The sequence below is a fragment of the Centroberyx affinis genome, unplaced genomic scaffold (assembly GCF_046629955.1).
Source record: "Centroberyx affinis isolate AG114_WGS23_722 - 3 ecotype Tasmania unplaced genomic scaffold, CSIRO-AGI_Caff_v1 ptg003299l_1, whole genome shotgun sequence".
Classification (NCBI taxonomy): domain Eukaryota; kingdom Metazoa; phylum Chordata; class Actinopteri; order Beryciformes; family Berycidae; genus Centroberyx; species Centroberyx affinis.
In genome coordinates this window covers 133,449-154,463 of record NW_027281309.1, presented here as the reverse complement: position 1 = coordinate 154,463, position 21,015 = coordinate 133,449, and the positions used below count along the sequence as shown (strand labels likewise).

The window sequence follows — 21,015 nt, the reverse complement described above, 5'->3', positions numbered from 1 at the left end:
TACTTCAACAAATACTTCACAATAAAAGTCACCTAGCGTTATACAGCAAAGTTAGCTAACGTTAGTGTATTTGATGAAGATTTTCCGTTTGGTTGCTGAATCCTCTGTGTATAGTAAATTATATTCTGAGTGTTATATCAAACAAATTAATTACGCCTTGGTTGTCTTTCGCTTTATTTTACGCTTTTACGTTATAGCTTTTCGATGGGAGCTTTTACACTGATATTAACATAACGGACGTGTTTCCTGACACTTGTCATTGGTCGATACAAAATTCCGAATTTCACGTTTTTGCCAAATAGTAACTGAACCGTCTCAACCGGACTGAATGTGCCTTGATAATACATATTGATAATGGAAAAGGTTTTATGTAACAACCACGGTAAGCAGCTTTTTCGCTTAAAATGGAAGGTTACATCTCGTGTTTAGTTTTCTGAATCAAGTTTTATTGTTTTGAAACACTGCTAGGCTACATGACAGGGCAGTTTCTTCTTCATGGCTCATGTGAACCAAACCCTTTCTCTGCATATTTAGGCAGCTAATATTAAGTAAAGAGTGTTTATTATTTGCTGAATGTGTTTTTCTTTTCTTTTCCATAACCAGGCAGCGTGTGCATGTTGAAAACGGGAGTGAAAGAAGGACCAAGTAAAGGCAAAAGCTTCTACGTCTGCATTGACAAGCATGGCTGTGATTTCAACGAAGTGGCGAGGTAACATTACAGAAAACCTATTTCCCCACTGATCCCCTGTGTCATATACTGTGAAATGGATGAGAGGGGGAGACACTGGATAAGATGGACTCTGCAGTTACATGTATACATTCAGATTATAGTAGAAAATCTGGGGAAAACATCATTTAATGTCTGAAGAGGGTTTCTGTTGAGCTTTAGCAATACTCTAGTCTGGTCCAGGGGTTTCCTATATATGTTCAAGTTTTATTTATTTTTTCCAAATTTCAAACAGAAAACCCCCCAAAAATGTTAAAATGTCTGTGAATGACATGCATGTTCAGGCTTGTACCGTAAGCCATTATATCCTGTGGCTATTGCCTTTTTGTAGGCCTCATATAAAGCTTATTTCTGTGTCGATAGAATGCATTTTACCAAATGACCTGTGTATATACTGAATGAGAAGTGGTTGCCATGTTTTTTTCCAGGGGTTTCCAAACTTTTTCCTGTCAAGAATCCCCAAGTAGAGAGGCATTAGACCCCCATTTCTAGGAGGGTTTTGTTGTCTGTCTCTGCTGTAGGTGGCAGAGTGAAACCTCTGATCAAAATAGTCAGTAGTATATTCTCTCCTAGTACTACCCTCTAGTGAATGAAATAACAGTGAAATCAAACAAACCCTCATTTTGCTTGGGACCGCCTGAAACACCCTCAAGGACCTCTATATATCCCTGAGCCCCAGTTTGGGAACCACTGCTCTAGTCAAAATGCTGATATCAGAGTGGGCAATTATTGCCAGCTGCCAGCCAAATGATAGTTCAATCAGGAGAGACAAGTGAATGAAGTAAAGATAATTGTTTATTATAACAGATGATATAGTGGAAAAAAAAGACTTGACAAGAAAGTCTTTGGCGCTTAGACTCTACAGGGAGATTTTGTAATGGAGGGGCACCGGCCCTGAGCAGCAGCAAGATAAATCCCCCTGTGGAGTCCAGACACTGGTGGCTGATGACTCTGCTGAGACTGGTAGGCTGGTGAGGCTGATCAGTGAAGAAGCTGATGAAACTGATGAAGCTGATGAATCTGCGAAGACTGGGCGGAGACGGGGAGGTGGAGGGGTGCACATAACAACAGCATGAACGGACTAAAGCGGAGGGAGAAACATATTTAAAAAGCAAAATGATGTTGCTGTGCTATTGGATAGATGTGACCAGCTGATATCTCAATTGTCACCCCAGGAAAAGACAGCAAGGAAATAATGAGTGAGCATGCATGAGAGATGAGAATGGCAGGATGGTATGAGAAGTGAAACTACAGCCTAAGCATGCAAAAGATAGTCTTCCTGACTGAACCTTCGATAAATGGAGCATTTTTGGCTGTGGCTGGTCAGTCTGTCTACTCTACCAGCCACACTGGCAGGGAACCAGTCATTGTCTTTTATCCTAAAATTCATATTGGGTGGTAAAATAGTTAAAGTGACTGATGAGTTTTGGAATCCATCAGACACAATGGCCAGTGGAGGAGAGAGTTGGTTTTCTGCTGTGATTAATGCTCCTGTTTTTGACCTTCTTCTTCTTCTTCTTCTTCTTCATTCTTTTCTTCTTCTTCAGCATCCCACCATCCCACTGCCTCAATCATGAAGATTCGATGGTGGAACTCCAGGCTCTCACCTACAATCAGCAGCAGCAGAGCCACAGGTGTGTGTGTGTGTGTGTGTGTGTGTGTCATTTTAAAAAGATGTATATCCATCTTTGGGAACAATTGCTATGTGAAATTCATTTTCCAATATAATGAAAAAAAAAGTACACAAAAGCTTAAAGGCACATAGGTCTTTTGAAAGCAGGGGTCTTAATATGGCTCCTAACAGGCATCTTAATAGTAACCAACTGTTTACATTTAAAAGGTGGAACTGTATGTGTAGAATTACCACCTGAAGGTGTGAACATCAGTTTCCGGGACGGTCTCTCTAAACGTCTCTCCTCTACTTTTTCAGGTTGTTCTACCGCTGTGTTGTGGGAAAGAAAGCAGGACAGAAGTGGTGTGGAAACGTTCCCTGGACCGCAGTAAGACACCCGACATTACACAATTACAGATTTCACTTTCATTATAAATATTAATATACAGTAAATATTGTTGTCATTAGAAGTGCCTAGGACTCATTAGCTTTATAAGTCAATATAACTTCTGTGTAGATATTTCAAGTTATTCTTTGGCACATGTTTGATACCAGAAGTGTCCAACAGGATTCCCACTGGTTCTGGAATATCATGGAATTTAGAGAGAGGTATAGACAATGAAAGACGGGGAATTTGATAAATTCCCTGAGGAAGTCGGGGAATATCAGGGAATTTTACAAATGGGTCACTTTCCGGGAATATAGTTTGTTGTATCACACATTCCTTGCATATTTCTGTGTAGTTAGGGAAAGTCATGGAAAAGTCATGGAAATTTACATCAGGAACACAGTGGGTCAAAGTCGCGTTCGTTTGAATACCAAGTCATTTTCAAAAGGGGCAAGTCGAGTCCCAGGTCCTTATTTGTGAGGATCAACCATGAGTTCTCAAATTAGTGCCTCAAGTCAAAGTTAAATGACTTGAATTTCCACGTCGCAGGGATGTGATTTGGTTTTTCTACGTGTTGATCCCTTTGTCTCTCTAACTAATCTATGGAATCCTGTTTTCCCTCAGGGTAGAATACAGATTTCTGGGATGTGACCAGGACAACTTAAAACACACTAAATACTATTTTCAAAATTGCCGTTGTCTTCCATCCCTGCAGCCAGACAAGGAGAAGAGGAACCCTCTGTCCGACAGACAGCTGCAGCCCTCCTGCCTGCCGCCCGTCCGAAATCCCTTCAAGGCCCCCAGCAAGACGGACAAGGAGTCCGAGTGGAGGAGGGTGCAGCAGGGTGGAGGAGAGGAGGAAGATGGGGAGAGTAAAAGCGCAGGAGAAGAGGAGGAGGAGGAGGGGGGGAAGCTGAGCCCGTCGGACACGTATCGAGGTAAGCAGCTTCCACCGGGGATGAAGGTAAAGAAGAGAGTTTCAGACGAGGAGAGAAACGGTCCCAAAGCTAACGGTGAGAAAAAGATTGGGGACGAGATGCAAAACAAGACTCAAGAGAACTGCAAAGAGGGAAGAGAAGCAGAGAAAACATGTTCTACTGCCGGCGTCAAGTCCCCTCATGCTGATAAAACACATAAAACCTCAAAGGATCCTGCCAGGGATTCGACCCAGGAACCACCTGGTGCTGTCAAAGCTGCCAAAAACCGTACGGGTAAAGAGGCCAACTCTGAGATGAAGAAGAGTGTCTCTAACTCTTCTCCCAGAGACACCGCTAACACCAAAACCCCCCCATCTAACAAACCAACACACCCAGACTCGACTGAAGCCAAAGTTCACAAAGACAAACCAAGATCTGAAACCCCAAACGATAAACCACCGACTAACCAGGACAAGTCTGAAGGATCTGCAGTGATCACCAAGTTTGGGGAGTTTAGTGATGATGATGATGATGTCCAGTTGGTGTCGGTGAAGCCTGCTACTCAGAAAACTCCTCCTGTGGCCACCGTCCAGAAGACCCTGACCTCCTTCCCAGGGTTCCAGTCGGCCTCCCAGGTCAAAGGTCAACAGGAAGACCCCAGAGGTCTGCACAGCCTGCTCACCGCCCAGCTCAAACAGAAAAAGGTGAGGGAGGTTTAGTGTGTTGTCTACCTTTTTAGTTTCCTCATTGATCTTTTAAAGCTGCAGTAGGCAACTTCGCACTTTGGCGGCCTCAAGTGGCAGCGGACAGTAACTGTTTTTTTTTAAAGTTTAAGGACTTCATTACCCAGAAATCATGTAATGGTGTGATGTCAATAAATGCTGCGTTCATGATTTTCTGCAAATACAGCTGCTGACTGGGGAAAAAAACATTCACTTCAGTCTCATAGTGGTCACTACAAGTACGATGTGATGTAGTTTTACATAAAAATCTTGCCTGGAGCAGCTTTAAAAGATTATACAAGTTTAATAATAAAAGTTTTTGTGGCAGTCACCCATTAGCCAAACCATGCTTTGCTGTCTTACTTGATTATTAAACTATCACATGTATGAAACAGGAGTTATCCTTTAATTTCTCTCTGTATATGTCTGTTTATCCACTCCTATCTGTCCATGTGTCCCCCCCCCATTCAGGCCACTCTGTCGGTGGTGAACGTGTCGGCTCTGCCTGATAAAGGCCAGAGGTTGAGGACTCAGGTCAAAGAGCTGGAGGATGCACTGGAGTCTATGAGCCTCACCGCTGCCTCTCAGCCTGGTAACTGCCTTCCTGTGCCTGTAGGACTAATGTTATCATGTTAAAGAGCAGAAGACCTCCACTCCACTGCTGCTGTTGTAGAAATTAATGGACTTTCTGAATCTCTCTCAATCAGTGGCCACTATAGGAGTCACTGAACACTGCAGCATCACAACCTGTTCTTCTTTAAATGTTGTACAGCAGAATTGAATGGCTGTATTGTAGCACAAATCTTGTGTCTCTCAATCGGCTCAAAACATTAATATTTAGTTGTAGTTCGCTGTCACATGTAAGGCTGAAACTTCCACAATGGCTACTTCTATTATTACTTGTGTCACATAAAGTTACAGTTCCTCTTTGTAGTTTCCCTACTGTTTTGACTTATTAGCTTTACCACTTGCGAAGTACCAGACCAGCTATACTGCTAATAAAAGTGTCAGTACTCATAATCTATTGCGTCTTTACCCTCAAGCAGCCGTTGCAGCAATTCTTTAAATGTTGTAAAGTAGGATAGGGGTTTCCATTCTCCATTGGCTCTGCAACAGGAATCACAGTCTGTTCTTTTTTAAATGTTGTAGAGCAGAATTGAATGGACATATTGTAGCACAAATCTTATGTCTCTCAATCAACCGTTTGCCGGATCATTCCTCGCTCCCTCTTACTTCTGAAAAAGAAAATAACGTTTGAATTTTCCCAATCATTCTTGCGTGTAATGGAACTGTCGCATATGTTAAAGTATCTCTTTGTATGGATGACTCTCCCTTTTATTTGACTAATTAATTTGACTGTTTATCACCGTCAGTGTCGGCCTTCTCACAGGAATGTTGATGTCCGAATCATTTTCAGAGTCCCAGGGCGAACGTAGCGGCGGTGCTGTCGATCCGGCTCCTGTTCGCAGCCAGATCAACCCGTTCAGTCGCCAGGGCGGGACCGTCCTGCTCCCCGCCCCCCCGGCCCCAGGCTCCGCCCCCCACCAGGCCTCAGGCTCCCTGGGCCTCCAGCTCAGCCAGGGATTCACCCAGACGTATGGAGGTAAGCTGAGAGAGACACCTTTTTTACATTCTGAATTTTATGATGACAATTGGGAAATTGGATATATCGCAACACAAAAATTGTCAATACGTATCGTGGGTCAGAAAAATGAATGGTGATATCAGCTCCATGTTATTCTGCTGTAGTAATCACAAATGAGACGCTTGACCATCACAGTTTCACAAGCTCTCCATCCAAATTATATTATTGTCACTTTCTAATGACATTTTTTAAATTTACATTCTAGCAGCCAGTGCCATCGCTAGAATTCTGCACAGTCAGACTTGGTTGTCATTGAACTTTTATTTATTGAATCATAAATCACATATCGGCTAACCAATCGTATGGTGAGATAAGCTGATCGTCCCATCCCTAATGGTTTTGATTTATTGCTTGTTCAGTTAAACTGACACCCTCGTGTTTTCAGACCCGCAGGCTCAGGCGTTCTACGGCGGCAGGATGACTGAGAACCGTCTGCTGGCGGTGAAGAACGCGACCTGCGAGGCCATCGACCACCTGCACACGTCACTGGAGTCCTGCCCCGCCCCCGAAGCCGAGGCCCGCGACCCCCGAGGCATCAAGGTCTCATCCTCCATCACTCGCTCAGTTAGTTAGTTAGTACAGCAGGAAGACACTGGCAGAAAATAATTGCGATTATTTGACAGAATAGTGCAATTGTGATTTAAAGTTTAGTTTTTCTTGTCATAAGATTTTTAGAACTTGTGTAAAGTGTAACGCTGTCTTCCTGTGATTGGTCTGTCAGGTCACTCTGATAACACTGTCTTCCTGTGATTGGTCAGTCAGGTCGCTCTGATAACACTGTCTTCCTGTGATTGGTCGGTCAGGTCGCTCTGTTCACACTGTCTTCCTGTGATTGGTCGGTCAGGTCACTCTGTTCACACTGTCTTCCTGTGATTGGTCGGTCAGGTCGCTCTGATAACACTGTCTTCCTGTGATTGGTCGGTCAGGTCGCTCTGTTCACACTGTCTTCCTGTGATTGGTCGGTCAGGTCACTCTGTTCACACTGTCTTCCTGTGATTGGTCGGTCAGGTGTCGCTCCTGCCCCATCAGAGGAGAGCATTGGCCTGGCTGCTGTGGAGAGAAACCCAGAAGCCCTGTGGAGGAATTCTGGGTAAGTTCACCATCTATTTTCTGCTTATGGAGCAGCTGTGAAACGCCCCATTCAACAACAAATCTTTTATTAGTCTGTAGGAAAGCCAGGAAATAGTCGTTAAAATCATATTTATCTACTTCAGTTAACCGCTAGTTGGCCTTCAAAATCCATCAGCCTTTCTACTGTCAAAGCAAATGATTAATGTTGAAATAGTGGTAAAATAAATTATTATGCTTTTTAAAAGATAATAGATTACTTAAATCTTTCATTGACAAAAAACAGACACTTCTATTGGCTGGATCCGCTATATTTTAGAGTTATTGAATAATTAACTGCAACGCACGTCTTGAAAATGAATCCCTCATTTCTAGCGTGAAATAACTTTTCCTGCATTCTTGTGTTCCTGATCACAACCTTGATAAATGTTGCACTTCTTAATAAAAAGTGAAACAGCAAAAAGAGAATTCCTCTACAGGGGATTAATGAAGCATCACATGGTTGTTTGTTCTTCTTCTTCTTCCTCTTCTTCTCCTGCCTGGACTCAGCGGACGACATGGGTCTGGGGAAAACCCTGACCATGATTGCTCTCATACTGGCCAAGAAGAAGAAGGCAAAAGAGGAGGATGAGAAGGAGGAAGAGAAGAAGCTGGAGGGCTGGATCTCCAAGAGCGGTGGGTAGAGCCGCGGTCACGGTTTCACTGTTTATATTTTCAGACAGAATATAACAAGACAGGCTCATTACTGTCCATGCAATCCATATTTTATAATGTCTCTTGTGAATTTACTGACTTCTGTGAATGTGACAGATTCATTGCTGTTGTGTTTGTGATAATTGAATAAATAAAAGAGCCTGACAGTGTTGATGTTTCCCTCCTGCAGACTCCAGCCTGCTGGTCTCTAAAGGCACGCTGATCATCTGCCCCGCCTCCCTGGTTCACCACTGGAAGAAGGAGATCGAAAGACATGTCAAGAGCGACAAGCTGAGCGTGTACCTGTACCATGGGCCCAACCGGCAGAGGAGCGCCAGAGTGTGAGGGCACCGTGCACACACACACACACACACACACACACACACACACACACACACACACACACACACACACACACACACACACACACACACACACACACCTCTACCACTACAGTCTGAACTTCTATCTCTTGCTGTTCTGTCTTTCCTGCACTCTTTGTCTCTTACTAATGCCTACCATACACTAGAAGACTTTGAAAATACTTTTAAAAGACTAAAGTCTGACACCCTCTCACATCTAAAAGGGGAATTGAGGATTTAGAAGCAGTTTTACTGTAGAGCTAAAAAACAAAGGCAATGAACCAGAGGAGGAAAGGAAAAACTTTCTCAAAAGGCAACATGTTGTGCTATTTTAGACCAAACACAGACAGTATTTTTTTTTTTTCTTCATAAAGCGCAGGTTCTCATAAGAACCTGCCAAAATTAGTTTCAGGAACAAATATACAGCCGCCTTGACTGCAGCCTTAGCTGTCTTTGTCATGGTTTTGGTCACCACTATTTCCAGTTTCCCCATGACTCTCGGTGCCATTATTTGGTGCCAACAGAGTTCAAAGGTCATTGTCCTCACCTAGACAAGCCAACTGAACTGAAGGAGGAAACACTGCAGAATTTGAATAAACCGATCAGAACATGCTTGAAGAATGCACCTTAACTCACAGTTGGTCTCTCCATCTCTTAACCCATTTCCTTGCACTCTTGAGTAATGTGTCCGTGTCTGTCTGTCCCCCAGGCTGGCAGAGCATGATGTGGTGGTGACGACGTACAGTCTGGTCTCCAAGGAAATTCCCGTCAAGAAGGAGGAGGCGGAGCAACCCAGCAAGGATGCTGAGGATGTGGTACATAGTGTTTCTCTAACAGAAGGCTGCAGTACTTTCACTATCAGAGAATTACACTTCCATTGCAAAACTTAATATCTAAAACTAATCTCATGATCGATGCGGTGTGCAGTATTTTTCGAGCGGAAAGAGAAATAACACTCACTGCACACCATTGATCTCCTTTATGATGCAAGGAATCAAAGTGAGCCATGTTGAAGCCAAAGTAGCTGCTGGTCTTATTTTATGTTAAATTATGGTTTCGACTAATATGGGTTTTTGAGGGCCAATACTGATATTTTTTTTAGAGGTTGGCGATTGCTGATGTTAAATTTGACCATTTTCAGGGCAAAAAAATACAAGTTTTCAGTGTTTCCCCCAGAGTTTTCTTCTCATCAGGGTGGAAAAGCCTCTAAATATCTAGTTGGTTGGTAAAACAGTCAAAGTGGCTGGTGAATTTTAAAGTTTACTACCCACTGTGGCCGGGGGGGGAAATAAAAGTTAGTTTCCTCACAAACACAAACCCTGGATCCCGTCTTGTGTCCCCCCAGCCGTCGGGCTCGGCCCCCCTCCTGCGGGTGGCCTGGGCCCGCGTCGTCCTGGACGAGGCCCACAACATCAAGAACCCGAAGGTGCAGACCTCCATGGCCGTGTGCCGGCTGAGGGCGCGCGCCCGCTGGGCTGTCACCGGCACGCCCATCCAGAACAACCTGCTGGACATGTACTCCCTGCTCAAGTAAGGAAAACGACAACGTACAGAGAAGAGTGTTAAACGTTCTGGTTTCTGCTGGTTTGTCTTGGTGCTGAAGGTTTGGGGCTCAGTCTGGTTAGAAGGAACCATGTCTTCCTTATTGATATGCAATGCTGAGACACACACACACACTCCCCAGACTTGGGTCAAATAGTATGGAAATATTTTTTGCAGTTACTATTTGCAAAATCAGGGTTCCTACGCAGGTCTGGAAAAGAATTAAAAATGAATTTGATCATTTCCAAGTCTTGAATAGTTTGGGAATTGGGGGTCCGATACATACATAATTCTAGCTTTTATGTTGTTGTAGACCCACTTTTAGTCCACAGTTTTTGTTGATGTGAAGAATAATGTTCAGATAGAGGGACGCTCTTATTACCCAGCCGCTGTCAGCATGCATTATATCAAATACCGACCAAAGAACATAGGGTCTGGGAAAATATGGAATTTTAAAATGGAAACCGTGTAGGAACCCTGCCAATCATCTCACATATTCTGATATTTGTCACTGTGAAGAACAATCTTCATCTCTACAGTGATATGACCTAGTTAGCAGGGGCAAGATGTCTATCTGTGTAAATCATATTGAACACCAGACAAAATCTTCAAAACAAATCAAGGTCTGAAAAAGTATGGAATTTTTTAATTGAAAATGTGTAGGAACCCTGCAAAATACTCTTTTTTTTAACTAGCTTTCAGTATGTGGCAGAAAAGATTGAGGAATGTATTTCAAAGATATTTTAGTACACTTTTCTGTAATTGACGTCTGTCTCTGACGTTTTCTCATATTTTTTACATTTTGCATTACATTTGAATGGTCAATGAAATAATGCTTATAATAATAATAATCTCTATCTCTCTCTCTCAGGTTCCTGCGTTGTTCTCCGTTTGATGAGTACAAGCTGTGGAAATCTCAGGTTGACAACGGCTCCAAGAGAGGAGGAGAGAGACTCAACATCCTGACCAGGAACCTGCTGCTGCGCCGGACCAAAGACCAGCGGGACTCCACAGGGAACCCACTGGTACACACACACACACACACACACATCCTTGTTCTTCTATCCCTATGAGGACCTTACATTGAGTACATTCATTCCCCAACCTCTAGCCTTAACTATTACCTTAACTTAAACATACACTACCAGTCAAAAATTTGGACCCACCTGATTGAATGTTCAATGTTTTTCATTCTCTTAAAGCCATTCTGATCTAAAGGTTTAAAATGCTTGAAATGTGTTTCTTAGACAAATATAAACAGTGAAGTTGATCCTATGTATGAATTTCTTTCCAAAGCCTTTGCCTTTCCATCAAGGCAAAGGGCGGCTACTTTAAAGAATCTAAAATATAAGATAATTTGGATTTGTTTAACACTTTTTTGGTCGCTGCATAATTCCATTTGTGTTATTTCATAGTTTTGATGTCTTTATTGTTAGTCTAAGATGTGGAAAATAGTAGAAATAAAGAAAAATGTGTGTGTCTTGGTCCTGTGTGACGGTGGAGTCTCGGATGTTTCAGGTATCTCTTCCTGATCGGACCTGCAGAGTTCACCGACTCAAACTGTCAGCAGACGAGCAGGCTGTCTATGACGTGGTGTTCGCCCAGTCCAGGTAACACACACCATCCCATTTATTCTACTGTAACTCACGGTTTATAAGAAAACCTGCCCCAACCCTTTTCTACTTCCTAGCATTGTATTTTTGTCCCTTCTTTATCACAAGGCTGCTACTAAGCAGTCATGGAGATTAATGAATGATTACCGCTTTCCTCAATTAATCATTGATATTGGCAATATTGAAACATTTCATTTAGAACATTCACTGTAGCTGACAGTAGTCAACATGTTGGTAAAAGATGCCAAAAGTGTAGTAAAATAATTTGTTCTTTAAACCATCGGGCATAATAATTGTGTAATAGTGATGATCACAGTATCTCACAAAATAATCACAATTATCATTTCAGCCGTAATTGCGCAGCGCTAATATTGCATTTGAATATCAGTGCGATGCTTTAAGTGTTATTGTCAATGAGACATTGTACATTTAGAAAGGAAGGACTTTTCTATGAGTTTGGTCACTTGACTTGAAATTGAAACAGTGAAATGTTTGATGACACCACTTGACACAACAGAAAGGAAACAGGGATAGTCTCTAGTGATGCGTGGTCGGGTCAGGTCATAAAAATTAACATTCTGATTAATAGCGGATGGGTTGCAGGTGGGTGAAATAATACATCATAAATGAGGAAAATAATGTTTACTTATTTAAAACCAGCCTACTTCAGTGTAATATGTTACCATATCATCACGCTTACATATATCCCACTGACAAATAATGGTAATGTGTGATCGGGTGCGCATAAAAAAAAAAAAAATTAAAAAAATATTTTTTGAGTTCATTGAATACCTGCAGCGATCCACAGCAGCAGAAACGATAAGTGTGTCTCCCCATTAAGAGAGACGCTGTGTAGACACTAATAACAATTATTTCTATTATACAAGAGAGAAACGGGACCGCAGCATAAATATGAAACTGTATTGCAAAGGCACAGTTCACCATGGAAACGTTTAATTACTGAAAGCAGCCTCTCTAATCTTTAAAGTAAATGGTTAAAGAAAACATTCATACATCAATCCAGCGAACACACAATAAAGAAATCACATAGAAAGCTCGTGCTGCTCAACATAATTTAAAAGGCAATATAGAGGTGGAGGGAAATGTCCATGCAGGTCTATAAATCGTAGAAAATAATTTGTTCGGGTGGGTGGCGGGTGGATGATTTATGCGTACGTGCGGATTCGGATGGCGTCAGAGCCGATCCGCGCATCACTAATAGTCTCACATCTTTCTTGACTTTTGTTTGAAATAAATGATGTGTCTCAGAGCTCACTGAAAACACACACCACTACAGTGAGCTTGAAAATAAAAGCACAGGGAAAATTTCAAGTTGCATTCTGTCCCGCTCCGTTCACCTCCTTTCATTGGGTTTGCATGCACTCTCACTGTCTCCAACATGTTTATTCAATCCTGAGAACGAGCTGGATAGATAAAGGTAAAAAAAAAAAAGAAGACACTTTAGATTTTGACATGATCAGTTGCTCTTCTCTCCTAGATCTACGCTGCAGAACTACCTGAAGAGACATGAGGGAAACGATATGAGCAAGGGAAACTCCTCCACTGCCAATCCCTTTGATAAAGGTGAGATATCGACTGGATATTTAATCAATAATTCAATATGTAGCGCATGGCACTAACACTGCCTAGGTTGGAGATGCAGCTGGGACCACCCATGCTAAAAATGCATACACTCATGATACTGTAAGGTGCTTTGGATAAAACTTGTCTACCACCTTGTATTATGTGTTTCTTTGAGTGGCATTCGGAGTTCAAAACCAGCTGTTACATAATGTATGTCCCCAGTTTTCAAGTGTGTGTGTGTGTGTGTGTGTGTGTTCCCTCCCCAGTGGCCCAGGAGTTCGGTGTGTCCCAGTCGGACCCTGCTGTGTCGAGTTCCCAGCAGCCCCAGCAGGCGTCCAGCACCGTTCACATCCTGTCTCTGCTGCTGCGCCTCCGACAGTGCTGCTGCCACCTGTCTCTGCTCCGCAAGGTACACACACACACACACACACACACACACACACACACACACACACACAGCTGCTTTGACTGCTGCTGCCATCTGTCCCTACTCAAGAAGGAGAACACACCTGATTCACTTTTAATTTTTTGCAACAATTCAAGTGTTTGCATAAAGTTCCCTTGACAGTTGATGATAGAAACCGAGCTTGTGGTGTTGAGGTCCTCTCTCTCTCTCTCTCTCTCTCTCTCTCTCTCTCTCTCTCTCTCTCTCTCTCTCTCTCTCTCTCTCTCTCTCTCTCTCTCTCTCTCTCTCTCTCTCTCTCTCTCTCTCTCTCTCTCTCTCTCTCCCTCTCTCTCCAGACTCTGGACCAGTCGGAGCTGCAGGGCGATGGGGTCGTCTTGTCCCTGGAGGAGCAGCTGAGCGCTCTGTCGCTCTCCTCCGGCCCCTCGCCGTCCGGCCCCGACCCCAAAGACACCGTGGCCCTCAACGGCAGCCGCTTCGCCTCGCGGCTCTTTGACGACACCAGCGAGAGCAGCAAGGTGGGCGACCGTGTGGAGTTTCATTCATTTTAAACAAGAGAAAAGCTCATTCGCAGCATCATTCTGCTGCAGATGTAGTGTGTTGCGATGCAGGTTATTCTTCGTTAGTTACGTGTTGGTTATGCATGTGTAAACTGAACCTAATGTTTTATTTTATTAGCTAGCTCTATGTGAAGTTTGCATGATAAAGACATTCATTCGTGAATCAAAGTTCTAATGAAAGTTTTAATAGGGCATACACATGTAACAACGCATTATGTAATAACACCGCATTATGTAATAACTCGACAAAATGTAATACATTTTCACTTCATTATGTAATAACACCCGTATTTTGTAATAATCTGCCGCATTTTGTATTACACAGTCTGAACGCAATATGTAATAAATTTCCCCGTATTTTCTAATAAATTATTACATATTGCGCTGGTTATTACACAATGCGGGAGTTGCACTTTTTTATGATGAAAATGTAATGATACAGTGCATTATGTAATAACCATCTATGGTTCTTTCTATCGTGGCTACTTGATAAGTACTTTTTGCAAGTTAAAACTGAACTGTTTGTATATTAGAAATCCACTGCAAATCAGAGTGTATTGTTAGGCTATATGCTGTGGTTGTTTTTCACTTAATTACTTAAATTCTATGAACCCTCAAGTACATTTTCTATTAAGCTAAGGAATACAGTGACACTTAATGTAGTTTTGACCAATGAAAGATACTATTAATCTACTGAACTAATGGTATCTTTTTAAAATTAATTTTGAGTCAGTATGATTCATGCTAGAATGCATAAAATAAACGTTGTTGTTATAATGTTATAACGATTTTTATGAATGAAGACATCCATTTGCTTGGTTATTACATAATGCACCATATTATTACATTTTCATCAAATTGTGCTACTCCCGTATTTTGTAATAACCACCGCAATATGTAATAATTTATTACAAAATATGGGGAAATTTATTACATATTGCGTTCAGGCTGTGTATTACAAAATGCAGCAGATTATTACAAAATGCGGGTGTTATTACATAATGAAGTGAAAACGTATTACATTTTGTCGAGGTATTACATAATGTGGTGTCATTACATAATGCGTTGTTACAGTGCAGAAAATAAGTTTGAAAATGACCTTAACATATCTGTGGGGGTTGATAGGGTTGTGGATCAATACCAATGACTTCATGATTACTTGGCCAGATGCTGAGATTTCTCACTTTCAGATCTCACTTTCGCATCCATTGGAATTTGAAGACACTCCCTCGCTAGTTTCACCAATTAAAAATAAAGTAACTCTTCTGTCTCCATCTCTCCATCCAGATTTCTGCCATCGTCTCTGAGCTCGAGGCGATCAGAGAGAGGAGTGACGATCAGAAAAGGTAAAAAGCCTGAAGTCTCACTCTCAGCTCAGACTCATCATTCAGATTTTAGTCAGACTTCTTTATCCAGTGATATCCTAAATCAATCTCCAGATAGTTATAGATTTATCGAACGAATTAAAACGAATTCAATGAAGGAAAAAATAAACACTTTAATAAATGTCCTGTCTACACTGACACTTTGAAACAGTTTCCAGGAAAAACAGGAAAAGATTATATCAAAATCTCATTACTTTTACTTCCTGATAAACAGAAAATCTTCAGTGGTGACCTCATGCTGATTTTGAGGATTCTCTCAAAATGCGGCTTCATTGTGACTTTAAAGCTTCGTTTCCTCTCACATGTAACGAACCCGGTTTGTCCCGCCTGTGCTGTCCAGTGTGATCGTGTCCCAGTGGACCAGCATGCTCCACATCGTGGCGGTTCACCTGCGGCGGCTGGGCCTGAGGTACGGCGTCATCGACGGGACGGTCAACCCCAAGCGCCGCATCGACCTGGTGGAGGAGTTCAACACCAACCCCAAAGGACCGCAGGTACCTGAGCCCAACTGCCAGGGTGAGGGCTTCCATTTAGATTAAGTCCAGTGGATTTTGTTGATTTTGTTGAATTTCTGTTTCAGGCACACTGTGTGCATATTTCCAAATCAACTAACCCGTCTTAGGTTGCACTTTACTACAGCCTTATTCCAGTGAATTATCCTGTGTGTTAACTATGGAAAAGTATTATAAGGACACAGTTATACTTGGTAAGGACTGGGTAAGGGTAATTGTACACTTAAAAAAATTGCAAAGCACAATATGAACTACTTCAATTTCAAAATTGCAAGAGTCTGCAATTACTTTAAGTGTGGACATACTTTAAGTGGTGGCTGCTCATAGTGAACTCCTAAACATGGTGTTCTGTTGCTGAGCCCAGCTTCTGGTCTATAAATTAAATGTACACAAAAAAATCATTGTATTCCAACAGAACAAATGTTAGGCAACAATATTTTTTATTAAAAATGTTTATTTGCTGAAATATCGAAAAATCACAATATGATCATTTGTCAGTATTGTGCAGCCCTAGTGCTGATAATATTTTTCCAAAGGTTAATACAGTAGATCTAGTCCAGTGTAAAGTGTTGCCTGATATTACATATTGTGAGTATTTATAGCAGTTTGTGAATTTGTGCTCCAGGTGATGCTGGTTTCTCTATGTGCTGGAGGGGTGGGGCTTAACCTCATCGGAGGAAACCACCTCTTCCTCATGGACATGCACTGGTGAGACACACACACACACACACACACGTGCACACCAGACCCAGATCAGAGTATGTTTGCATGTAATCCTTAGTGTTTAGGACCGTATTTGAAAGTCAAATTAGTGTCGTTTTACGTGACCGGAATCTTATCTAACACGACCGGAATCATAATGGTGCGCTTCAACCCCACCCAGCTGCTACTCTATGGAGATTAAAACAAACACTATGAATTATTTCCAAATACTGTTTTACCCGGGTCTGGTATACACACACAAACACACACTTTAAATTCAAACAACTCAAAATGGAAACTGACAATTATTTGCCAAAAACAGAATACTCATTCTCAACTATTTCTTAATAGGTTCAACATGACAAATCCACTTCTCACACACAATAGATAATGTCAATCAACTAGCAAAATGCATTAAGGTTGAGTGGGACAGTAGTGGAGTTTTGACCTTTGACCCCTGAGCTGCTTGTGCCTCTGACAGGAACCCGGCCTTGGAGGACCAGGCCTGTGACCGCATCTATAGAGTGGGACAGCGCAAAGACGTCACCATCCACAGGTAACGGTCAGCAATTTGGTGCGTCTGTGGGCATGCATGTGCATATTAATAAACGGATACGTGTGTGTGTGTGTGTGTGTGCGTGTGCCTCCAGGTTTGTGTGTGAGGGCACGGTGGAGGATAAGATCTCCACGCTGCAGGAGAAGAAGAAGGAGCTGGCCCAGAAGGTGCTGTCGGGAACCGGGAGCTCCTTCACCAAACTCTCCCTGGCCGACCTCAGAATCATCTTCGGCGTCTGAGACCGAGGACGAAACCCCGTCCATCTGCACACTGAAACAAACCCACAGCTAACAGCGCCTGGCCCTCCATCTGTACACGCTCCAAACAACACGGCTTCTTGCATGCAGAACAAGCTGTCGTCGAAATCCCACTTTTTTTCACTCAGGGTATCTGCAGATCCTTAAGTTATGTTAAGGTTTTTCAGACTTTTTATCTAAATCTGAGGCCTTAAAAAGTTTGAAAAGGTCTTAAATCCAGTTATTAGACGAAGTTATCAGTCTAATACAGAACAGGGTTAGTAGAACAATCTGCATCCTGTCTGCTTTTACTACACACAGTTGGACTTCATGCACTTTAACATTTCATCTCCTGTTGTCCTTCTTATGCTGCTCATTTTATACTTTCAGAAGTGTCATTAGCTCTGTTCCATCAGAAACAGGCCGGTTTTGCCTGCTTTGTTTCTTTATTTTGGCTTTTAAATCTGTCTTAAATTCGATTCCAGGTCGCATTTTTAAAAAAAAAAGTCTTAATAAGTCTTACATTTGCAGATTCCCTGTAGCTCCACGCTCGCAGCACTTGGCCTGAACTGTTGCTCCAGCCTGAAATTGATTGCTGCAGAAATTCATTTTTGGTTTGCTTTTTGTTTTTTTGGTCTTTCTGTTACAGTATACTAATTTAGTTTTGACTGTGTAGCAGTTAAGAAATGATTGCCTACAGCAGCCACTGCAGCACTCATCCAGGATAGATTCGGCTTTCTATTTCTATTATTATTTTACCCTCACTGTTTTTATCTCGTCTGTTGTTTCCTTGTTTTAAATGGTTGTTTATGTGTTGTTTTTACTTCTTTTAATGTTCCATTTTATGTCCAGCACCTGAAGCTGCAAACCATGCATAAAAGGTGCAAAAAGTCACAAATAAAGTTCATTATTATTATTATTATTATTATTATTACAACAATATACAGATTTCTCTCTACTCTCTGCTTTTTAATATTTAGAAAATAATTTTGCACAATGGATGCAGTGGGATTTGTTGACTACAACTGCAGATGTTGATACACACAGCTCTCTGGTGTTTTGTCTTCTGAGCCTGATTGAGGTTTTACAGCAGTGGGTTTCCTCTGAACACATGAACTGTGTTTAAAACCATCTTGTCATCTTTGACAACACGCCTATATGCCTTGATTGCCGTGATTTGAATGATTTTGTCATCCAACTCAGATTCCGATTGGTTTGCATTACATTCATTTATATATACAGTACTGTATTTGTTCCACCTGATGGAGCCTAATGCCTTTAAGTGTGCTTTTAAATAAGCATACGTATAAATAAGTTTTATTAGCGTTATGTATGTCATTGCTGTGTAGATTCTTAAATAAATGCAGATGACTGAAATATGGATGTTCATCTTAGCACTTGGTATATACAGTCCTTTGTACAGTTAATTGAAATTATTTATGAATTCTCAGATTACATGGAAAAGTCTAACTGGAGAAAATATTTCCTCAGCATTTTAAATGCAGGGCTTCAGTTATTACCAACACTGTAGTCTGGAATAATAAATCTTTCATACTGTCAGATCAGTATTGATAAGAAACCAAGTCAGGGTGCAGTTCTCAGGTTTGTTTGCTGGGATCACAGACCGTTCAGTGATATCAGAGCCAGTCCAAGCTGTAAAAACACATTTCACATACTGTATATTTCAGAATATATTTAGAGAAATGCTTGAAAATATGTTGAAATGTGCCAGATATTCATATACATGTAGATGACATTAATTTGACATGTAATTAGACAGTGGAACTAAATTTTCTCGGTGTGAGCTGTTGATAATGTGAGCGGCCTCAGCAGCAAGATGCTCCACAGTCTGGAATGAGAAACACACACTGAAGTGATGAGTGTGAACATTCTGACACTTACTCTACATTCAACTTTCTTTCAAAAATATTAAATATTTTAAATAATAAATAATAAATAATCACTAACTGAATAAACATGGACCATCTAAAGTATCTAAGCTTTTGTTTTATTCAGCACATTCCCTTTCTGAACTGTACCAAGTCCTGTTATGTGTGTTGTTATCTATCGTCCTCCCAAGCCAAGTTTTCCCACAAGGCAGTTTTCTGATTAGGTGTCTTCCATCGTGCTTAGTTAAGCCCGACGGACCCGGTACCGGGTCCACCCCTGTGGCGTAGTTACAAAAAATCGCGATGGAAGATGGTCTATTTATAGAAGATATGAATGTTATACTGTTTTGAAAACATGGGGTCTTGAGCTTTCAGAATCCGTAAACCAATTGTATGTTATCCAAACTATGTCTTATTACAAAGTATTTTAACAATAAAGTCGTACAAATATAAACTTTGTAAATATAAGAGCAAGTCCACTTTAGTCTCTGTCCTGTATGTATTCTGCACAGTGTAATGCAGCGTTAAAGTAAAAAATGGCACATTTTATGGAATTTTTCATTATTATTATGACATCAAACATTGATATGGGTGCTCACTTATTGCATTTGACGATTAAAATAGTCTGGTTTAAAATAGTATTTCTACCTACTTTTAAATCTTGCACTTTTATTTTGAAGGCTAAACGGCCAAATCGGCAGTCTTGTTTCTGGTAACTCGAGCTGGTCTTACCTATCGAGGCCGGGTGCGCACAAACGTGACATATTTTGAAAGCAACAGCTAGAGTGGCGATTTCAGCTAAATAATGGTGTAACTGTCAGTCTTTTCAAGTCACTTTGGGATCTTTTGGCTTCCAGAGACTTGGATTATGCTGTGAGAACTGCATGGAGCCATTTTATGGTTATTTTCCGTTATTTTTTGAACACTGAAGACAGGTCTCCAGCAACCTCAGTTCTTTTGCAATGTGCTTCTTCCGGGGATCTCCAGGACTGTTACCTGATTTTCTACTGGCATGGGGTTAAGTAGATAGACTGAATTTTCATTTTTGGGTGAACTATTCCTTTAAGGTTTGGCTTTTAACTGATTGTAGTTTTGTCTTTCTGTCTGTTATTATTTTTTCTGTAAAGCACTTTGTAAACTCTGTTTTTTGTTCTGTATAACTAATGTTTATTATTATTATTGTTATGTCAGGCTGCTTCTAGACCTGGACTCTTCTGGACGGGGCAAGGACAAGATCCAGTTCCTGTCCCAGGTCCAGACCAAGGAACAGGCCCAGGACCAAGGGAACCAGAGGCAGGAGAGGAAATGAAGCAGCCAGGAACATCAGCTGATGATAGAGGCAGAGGAACATCACAAGCTAGTTCTGGGTCTGGACTCTTCTGCCCAGAACCAGGAACAGACCCAGGCCCAGAAGAACTGGAGCAGCAGGAACGACAGATGATAATGGAGGGAGATGAGCATGTCAGGCTGCTTCTGGACCTGGACTCTTCTGGCCGGGGACAGAACCAGATCCAGTTCCTGTTCCTGGAAAAGACCCAGGCCAACGAACTGGCCCAGGAAAAGACCCAGGCTAAAGAACTGGCCCAGGAAAAGACCCAGGCCAACGAACTGGCCCAGGAAAAGACCCAGGCTAAAGAACTGGCCCAGGAAAAGACCCAGGCCAAAGAACCGGCCCAGGAAAATACCCAGGAACAGGCCCAGATCCAGGCCTTTGAGAAGGAGAAGGAGGCTCTTCGACATAAAATAGAGGAGCTGAAAGACACACTCCACAGAGAGAAGAGGCACCCAGGCTGCACACAAAAGCCAGGCAGTCATCCTCAGCCTGCAGCTCCAGGTTCTGGAGCAGGACATCAGGCAGAAGGAGGCTGTCTTCCCATCAAATGAGCTGAAGGAAACTCT

General features: G+C 41.9%; 1 protein-coding gene across 1 annotated transcript; it reads left to right on the top strand.

Annotated features, from left to right (window-relative positions):
• The first annotated feature begins 284 nt into the window (after positions 1–284).
• Positions 285–19,135, top strand: ttf2 (transcription termination factor, RNA polymerase II). The gene is made up of 23 exons (XM_071538570.1): positions 285–382; positions 604–709; positions 2,275–2,361; positions 2,658–2,727; positions 3,443–4,348; positions 4,838–4,958; positions 5,784–5,969; positions 6,397–6,551; positions 7,020–7,101; positions 7,629–7,754; positions 7,963–8,113; positions 8,844–8,949; positions 9,480–9,664; positions 10,548–10,701; positions 11,195–11,286; positions 12,788–12,873; positions 13,140–13,282; positions 13,615–13,794; positions 15,124–15,182; positions 15,562–15,715; positions 16,359–16,441; positions 16,917–16,991; positions 17,086–19,135. The coding sequence occupies exons 1-23, from the start codon at positions 355–357 to the stop codon at positions 17,228–17,230; spliced, it is 3,480 nt and encodes a 1,159-aa protein (XP_071394671.1). The 5' UTR covers positions 285–354; the 3' UTR covers positions 17,231–19,135.
• Positions 19,136–21,015: the final 1,880 nt, after the last annotated feature.

Excerpts from the sequence above, each read along its gene's own strand:
- ttf2 (XM_071538570.1), top strand. The coding sequence starts at position 355 with ATGGAAAAGGTTTTATGTAACAACCACG. Across the intron at positions 6,552-7,019 it reads GCGACCCCCGAGGCATCAAG|GTGTCGCTCCTGCCCCATCA; the intron begins GTCTCATCCTCC and ends TTGGTCGGTCAG. Across the intron at positions 11,287-12,787 it reads GTGGTGTTCGCCCAGTCCAG|ATCTACGCTGCAGAACTACC; the intron begins GTAACACACACC and ends CTTCTCTCCTAG.